This window comes from Entelurus aequoreus, linkage group LG04 (assembly GCF_033978785.1).
Source record: "Entelurus aequoreus isolate RoL-2023_Sb linkage group LG04, RoL_Eaeq_v1.1, whole genome shotgun sequence".
NCBI classification, from domain to species: Eukaryota; Metazoa; Chordata; class Actinopteri; order Syngnathiformes; family Syngnathidae; genus Entelurus; species Entelurus aequoreus.
Genome location: NC_084734.1, coordinates 34,540,176 through 34,547,675, shown reverse-complemented (window position 1 = coordinate 34,547,675; position 7,500 = coordinate 34,540,176). Strand labels below are relative to the sequence as shown.

Genomic DNA, 7,500 nt, shown 5'->3' with positions numbered 1-7,500 from the left:
ATGGCAGCTCCCGCCATCAGTGTGTGAATGTGTGTGTGAATGGGTAAATGTGGAAATACTGTCAAAGCGCTTTGAGTACCTTGAAGGTAGAAAAGCGCTATACAAGTACAACCCATTTATCATTTATTTATTTATGAATCATCAGTTTTATGCAATATTTATTTGGTGTTGATTAACATGCCTGCAATGCATCTTGTGCAGGACGTCTGTTATTATTAAGCCTGGTGGAAACTTCTACCTCATTGAGTTGTTGCCTAGTAACCTAACAAGGTTGCACAATAAGGAAGTCCGTTGCCTAGTATTCGTGCCAATGTTGAGTCCAGTTAATCAATGGACTTTAATGTCAGGCTGGTGAATGAAGTGCAGTCTAACCTGTGTGCATAATTCAAAAATTCAAGTTTTGTTCTGTTGCAGTGCTCCTTCTCATCATAAAGAAAGAATGGAGTCTAAATCGGAACCAATCGTGGACGATTGGTTTGACAATCAGAGCCGACGGTCTGTGAGGAGTGTGCACAAGGAAAGTCACGCATCCTCCACTAAGAAACAGAAACACAACAAGAACTTCCGGAACAGGATCCAGGATGAAAAAGATATTTCGAAGAATGAGATCAACACTTCGGATCCGGACCGTGACCACATGTCGGATGGAGACGGGGGGCAACAGAGTAAGGGCCCCTACTACTCGGACGACAACGACTCACTGTCAGAGCGCTCGCTCTCACCGTATACGCGGGATCAGACACTGTCCCCCACCCCGCCTGTAGGGGTACGGGGAAACCGGATTTCTAGCAGTTCCCCTTACAATACAGGTGGGTCAAGCACATACATGCTAAAATATAAATAACCTGTTGCAGGGTCAAACTCACCACCACAAAACCTTTTTTTACTCTACAGCCTGTTAAAATTGTAGTGTTCCTAGCTGCCATACAAGTTAAAGGAAGTTAACCACTGTTAACCATATTCTACTGAGCAACCATGACATAGATTAATTTGTACGTTAGGGCTGCAAATAACGACAATTTTGATAGTCGACTAGCTATCTAGCTTCCTTAAAAAGAAAAGTGAATTTTGTAAATGTGGTGTGTTTAGAAAGTCTATAGTTAAAGTTATTTGTCATGCAACTCTGTCTCTCCCTGTTAGCAAGCCAGCTAACTATATTTTACAGAGGATAGTCAGAGAACCCATCCTTTAGATGTCCAACATGCCTCCGCTTTAAATTCACCCGCATCACAGACGTACTGCCATGAAAAGCTAGGTCTGCTTTGCCAATTGAGCAAGTTATTTGTGTCTTTGAGATGTTCAGGAGAAATGTTCCTTTACTGTCAGTTTTCTCTCACAATGTTTTGTCAAGCTGTCTGGCGCATTTTTGTTCCCACTGAGAAAAAAACAAGTGATGAACATTGATGTCATTTTTTAAAATCCATGTTTGACAACGTCAACTAATTGTTGCACCTTCTTTTATTGCTATATATTTGCTATATTGTCATAAGTGTGTCTGGTTCTATGGTTTTCTTCACACATTTCCTCTTTAAAAGCCAAAGAACAAGCAGCAACGCAATTTTTTTTTTTTTAATACAGATTTGAAGTAGTATGTTTGTCTTAAACAAGCTGACACATTTAGAGGTTCTATTCACTGTGATGGGCAGAAATATTACTACATACATTCCCAGTGAAAGGTTAGAAGACACCTCCTCATGGTATTCAACAAGAAAGTGTCTTATGTTTTTATATAAAAGGTATGCAGCAACGTGTCCGGGTTCGCCCACCGCGTCCGGGTGGACGCTACCGCGGAGTGCGTTCGCGCAGCAAAGAGTCCCTTCCTCCGAAAGACCTGGACCCTCTGACCAAGCAAATGCTTTCGGGCCGTCTGCTAAAGATCAACGAACTGCGCAACGCTCACGGTGAGCTGCAGCTGCGCATTGTGGAGCTGCAGAAGGAAAACCGTATTCTCAAGCAGGTACGGTCAGGTTCTGAATGATAACAATGTTTAAAGGAAATCATTTCTAATGTTTCTTTCATCCATCCTGCCACAGCTTCAGTTGCGTCAAGAGAAAGCCCTGCAGAACTACACGGACGCAGAGAGCAAAATCTCCAAGATGCTGTCATGCCACGCCAACGAGACCCACGTGCTGCGCGAGCGGCTCCGGCGCACTCAGGAGCGAGAGCGCGTTGCAGAGCGTCGGCTGAAGGAGAAAGAGGAGCAGCTGAGGAGGAGTCAGGTGACCATTGGCCGCATGAATAAGCTGGTCGAGCAGCGAGAATTGGGAGCCCGCGAGGAGCTGACCTTCAAGCTGGAGCAGGAGAGGGCTCGCACGCAAGAGGTTGAACTCAGGATGAAGGTATTAATTCATATTTACACTCCAAATTGATTTGAAGTGTGTGTTTAGTAATGTCCCACATTTCGATCCTGCTTGTGTGGAAGGAGCTGGAGAGGAACATGGAGCTGAGCAGCAGCAGTTACCAGAGACAGTTAGCTGCAGAGAGGAAGAAAATGCTCGTGGCTCAGGAGGAGATCAAGACTCTGCAGAAGGAGCTCGACCAACTCACCAACAAACTCCGGGTGCATAACTGTGCAAATATACAGTATCATACGTCATAAAAAATGCAAGCCATCCTAACTTTTTCTTTGGTTTTGCAGGAAAAAGAAAGGGAGTTAGAGATGAAGAACATTTATGCTCATCGCATGGGGAAACTCCCATTGCGGAAAGTCACTGAATGTGACAATAAATCAAAGCGTAAGCCTCATTTATTCATCTAGTTGAGTCATTTAGACTTCCTTCAATAAGCTAGCCAGAAGTTAAGCGAGCGCCAGTTGGCCTGTGGGTGATTGAAATGTTTTTATTTTTAATGTGGCGACTACTATTTAACGGCTTAACTTAACTGTTTTAAGAGAAGTAATACAAAGTAAATTGTGCATGAACATGTGCATACATGTCTTATTTGAATTGAGTGCTTGAAAAGTGATTTTGTCTTGTCTAACAAGTCCCCAGCAGGACCCATGCCAAGGCGTTGCAGACCCAAGACCGAACGAGCAGCCCGGATTTCCCCTCGCCTCCTCCCTCTGTCAGCAGTGATCCGGCACCAGACGGATATCTATCACTGAAGGTAAAGAATCATATCAGGCCGATATTTGCCTTCTTTAACTTATCGGCTGATGAGCTGCCAAGCACAGCTGATCATTACCGCTGCTGTGTGCCAGTGCTTAAGATTGTACTTGTGAAAGATTACTTCAAAGGGAATGCACGCTCAGGGGGACACCTGGTCGAGTTTAACAGCAAGCTAGAACAAACATGTAATTTACAAGCCACGTCTGCAAGGGCCTGATTTACTAAGATCCAAACACCACGTGGTAAACAGCGTGTGCAATTTATGAAATAACGTGTACTAATAGTGGTCGTGTTATGTGTGATCTACGAACACCGCGTGTGCAATTGAAAAGTCGTGTTGTTTAAATTAAAAATTTCTGTGTACTATACGGGGCATCACCACAGAGACACTCTCCTTTACTGCACATTCATGTTATCATGCTCCTACATGTGGTGTTTTGCTTTGTTTTCAAACATGCAGCAGACAATTTAGAAGCAGTCATGCAGTGCATCAACAATGAAACCATCTTTTTTTACAGCTTAACATACCCTAATTGGTGAGAGGCTGTACATTACTCCACTCAAGATTTAAAAAAAATGCATATTTAAAGCTTTTTCATAAAATAAATATTTTAATAACATATATTGTATGTGAAGAAGAAAAAACGCCATCAAAAAATACCAAAGGACACTAAAACGCATCAATTCAATTTGTTTTAATCAGTTCCTTAAGTCCTCCAACAGCTGTAAAAATTATAAAATTATGTTACTGAATAAATGGTATGTCTAATATTCTTTATTTGTCACCGTCCAAAATGTTGACAAATGTACCGTAGGACGAAGGATTCTTGTCAGTCCGTCGATTGTCTGTCTATGCAGCGAGCACTGATCCTGCAGCCGAGTGTGGTCACTTTGCACATCCTTCCGACACGTGCTATATAAAACACAAAAGAGGGCTCGCAAAACGGTGATGAATGTAGATAAAACACATTGCGCGTGCTAAATGATTATATTTGTATCTTTTCCTCCCAGAATTGTGGGAGTTTTGATGATCAGCATATATTTTGCATATCAATGAAGACAAGAGACACAAAATGGAATGCACGCCTTGTTCTGCTCACTTAACACACGCAATCCTATTTACACACGTTTAGTAGATCAAGTTTGCACATGCCTTAGTACACGCAAAGTTTTAGTAAATCAGGGCCCAAGTCTTTTCCAAGTACGATTAATACTGGAAGACTAGAGGAAAATAAGCATGATACACACACACACCGAGCAGGTCGACACAACCTAAACGCTAAAGCTTCAATGTAATAATAATAATAATAGTAGGCTCCAGCACCACCCGCGACCCCAAACGGGACAAGCGGTAGAAAATGGATGGATGATGATGATAATAATAATAATAATAATGGATTAGATTAATGTAGCGCTTTTGTAAATTGGGACGATCGATTTAGATGTTACTATCAATACCTAATATAGTATCAGTATATAGCAATACTAAATTGATTACATTGATGTTTTTCTTTTTCTTATTATTACAAAATAACTTTTGGTTATGTTTATTATTTTTACAAACTCAGGGAGTATATCTCTGGATACAGGAAGTATTCGAGGGCAAAACCCAAATGAGTTAAATGGGAGCCAATAGTATATAGCCAATAATATGATTTACAACAATACAAGCACGTTCAAAATGTAAGAAGATAAGCTTTATAACAATGTTTTTGTGTTTACTTATGTTATATGCTATTAAACATTTACATTTGTATGATCTATTGTCAAAGTATCGAATCGGGACTCAAAACCAGATTGGATGTGAGACCAAAAAATCGTATTTAGGCAAATTTTATAGAAATTTTGCTGTCAAACTTCAAGCATGTCTTTTGTCCCGTTTGATGTCACCAGCAAATGGACAAGGCAGATGAACCAGCAGAGGCGGACAAACGTCCAAACAGGGCGCAGCAGCATCAAAAGACAGAAGACGTAAGAGGCACGAAAGAGCAGGAGCCGAAAGAAGAACAACGACCAACAGGGTGGGAGATAGGAGACAAGGAGGACGAGGACAAAACAAGAGCCAGCTTCTTGGTAGATTTGAGGGATAGGAGCAGTAGCAGCAGCAGCAGCAGCAGGAAGAGCGGCAATGTCCAAGAGGAAGTAGACAGGTGGAACCATGAGGCGGTCGAGGCACGTCGCAGAAAGGACCAACTGCTGGCGAAAATGCGGGAAATCGATCTTCAAAATGAGGGGGTGCGGAAACCCATCTTCAGCGACACCTTTGAGTTTAATGCGGCTCCATCTGAGTGTCCCTCCTATGGTGTGGAGGATGCAAGTTTGATCGCTGGAGATGGAAACAGGGAAGTCGGACGTAGACGAAGCTTGCGATCCCAAAAATCCGATGAGGACTTAATTTTCGGGAGCTATGTGCCTTCTTTCGGGAATACCCGAAGTGTCCCTGCGCCTCTTATCAAAGAGGGCGGGGACTCTGCTTTACAAGCGATTGGTGTTTTTAGCCTCCGTGGGGCAGAAGTTGACAAAAAGCAAGAGAATGATGGCCTCTCAAAGAACAAAAAGTCCATTCTCATGCAGCAGCTGTTCGGCTCTCTGGCGACACCTTCTGGTGACGCTATCAGAACGGACGTCCATGACGTGAGCAGCAACAGCGTACGTTCGGGTACACGCGTGGGACGCATGAACTTCAGCACGTCAGCGCCGCCGTTGGCCTCCTCGAACACCCGTCACATTGTAGAAAGCCGGCCAACTGTGGTCGCCATACCTTCGTTTGATGATGACATCGAAGAACTAACCTTATGACATTTTTAAAAGGAAAACAAACTTAGCACTCGAGTGTGTGTCGAATATAGTTATTTTTTTAGTTGCACTTTCACCTGTTTTGATTTTAAATTTAGTGCACTTGTCCTGTTCTGTTTTGTATTTATTATTACATTATTTAGTTAAATACATGATACGTCATTTGTCTTTATAAATATGTCTATAAATAGGGGTGCAACGATTAATCGGTTAATTTATTTGTCAAAAAGCTTTGATTTATATTCTGTTGCTTCGATTAATCGTTTAATGAGTGTAATGAATAAAAAATGAAAAAATCCAGACCGCATAGAGTGCACAAAACCTTAAATAGGCGGACATAGTTTCCGCACGGCCGCTGCAATCGAGCACACATGAGAGAGGTGGCGCGTGGGTGCTGTGATCTCTGTGGCAGAGAACAGCAGAGATTTTTTTCTATCTTTTGATAATGCACACATGTTAAAAGTGCAATTTCAATGTTGATGATGTATACTTATAAAAAAATTTTTTAAGTTTATTGCAAGTGAAAAAATTGTTTTACTATTTTCCCTAAAATCTGCATTTAAGCTATAAAGTGTGTTACTCGATTAAATGAACAAAACAATCAATAGATTACTCTATTACAGGGGTCTCCAACCTTCAGCATGCAAAGAGCCATTTTAGGCCATTTCCCACCAAATAAAACCCACCTAGAGGTGTTTGATCCCTAAAACGACGATAACACCAGTTTTACAGAAAACCCAGTATTTTTGCTCTGATCAGCTTTCCGCAGCAGTTACGAAACTGCTCTTTTTTTTGGGTCGTATCTTTCTACGAATGCTGTGTTTGTTCTGGAAATGTCTTTCAACATTTGATTTTTTGTTGTTTGCCATTTTCTCCCCACATATTAAGAACACACCTTGTCAACAGTGAAAGCAAATGAGTCTGTCCATGAAGCATTAAATGTTCAATTGTCATCACAAATGTTGCTCTTTTTTGATCTGTCCATTGCCAGCTTAGCAGGGATTGACCACTAAAAAAAATACAAAATACAAACGATGACGTACATTTCGATCTCCAAAATATTCAAATGTTTTATTTTTATATTACAAGTACAAACCCCTGCTATATTATAATAATCCATTTCTGCAGCCCTAATATACACTACCGTTCAAAAGTTTGGGGTCACCCAAACAATTTTGTGGAATAGCCTTCATTTCTAAGAACAAGAATAGACTGTAGAGTTTCAGATGAAAGTTGTCTTTTTCTGGCCATTTTGAGCGTTTAATTGACCCCACAAATGTGATGCTCCAAAAACTCAATCTGCTCAAAGGAAGGTCAGTTTTGTAGCTTTTGTAACGAGCTAAACTGTTTTCAGATGTGTGAACATGATTGCACAAGGGTTTTCTAATCATCAATTAGCCTGCTGAGCGAATGACCAAACACATTGTACCATTAGAACACTGGAGTGATAGTTGCTGGAAATGGGCCTCTATACACCTATGTAGATATTGCACCAAAAACCAGACATTTGCAGCTAGAATAGTCATTTACCACATTAGCAATGTATAGAGTGTATTTCTTTAAAGTTAAGACTAGTTTAAAGTTATCTTCATTGAAA

The 7,500-nt window shown here is 41.2% G+C and overlaps 1 protein-coding gene across 1 annotated transcript in view; it reads left to right on the top strand.

The window, feature by feature from the left end:
- Window positions 1–6,109, top strand: part of LOC133648510 (lebercilin-like) — a 7,412-nt gene extending 1,303 nt beyond the window's left edge. Inside the window, exons 2-8 of the mRNA XM_062044674.1 lie at window positions 415–809; window positions 1,737–1,957; window positions 2,034–2,339; window positions 2,423–2,560; window positions 2,639–2,735; window positions 2,984–3,105; window positions 5,001–6,109. Of these exons, the coding sequence (XP_061900658.1) occupies window positions 440–809; window positions 1,737–1,957; window positions 2,034–2,339; window positions 2,423–2,560; window positions 2,639–2,735; window positions 2,984–3,105; window positions 5,001–5,906 (2,160 nt within the window). The 5' untranslated portion in view covers window positions 415–439 and the 3' untranslated portion in view covers window positions 5,907–6,109. The remainder of the gene's footprint in view (window positions 1–414; window positions 810–1,736; window positions 1,958–2,033; window positions 2,340–2,422; window positions 2,561–2,638; window positions 2,736–2,983; window positions 3,106–5,000) is intronic.
- The last annotated feature ends 1,391 nt before the right edge of the window (window positions 6,110–7,500 follow it).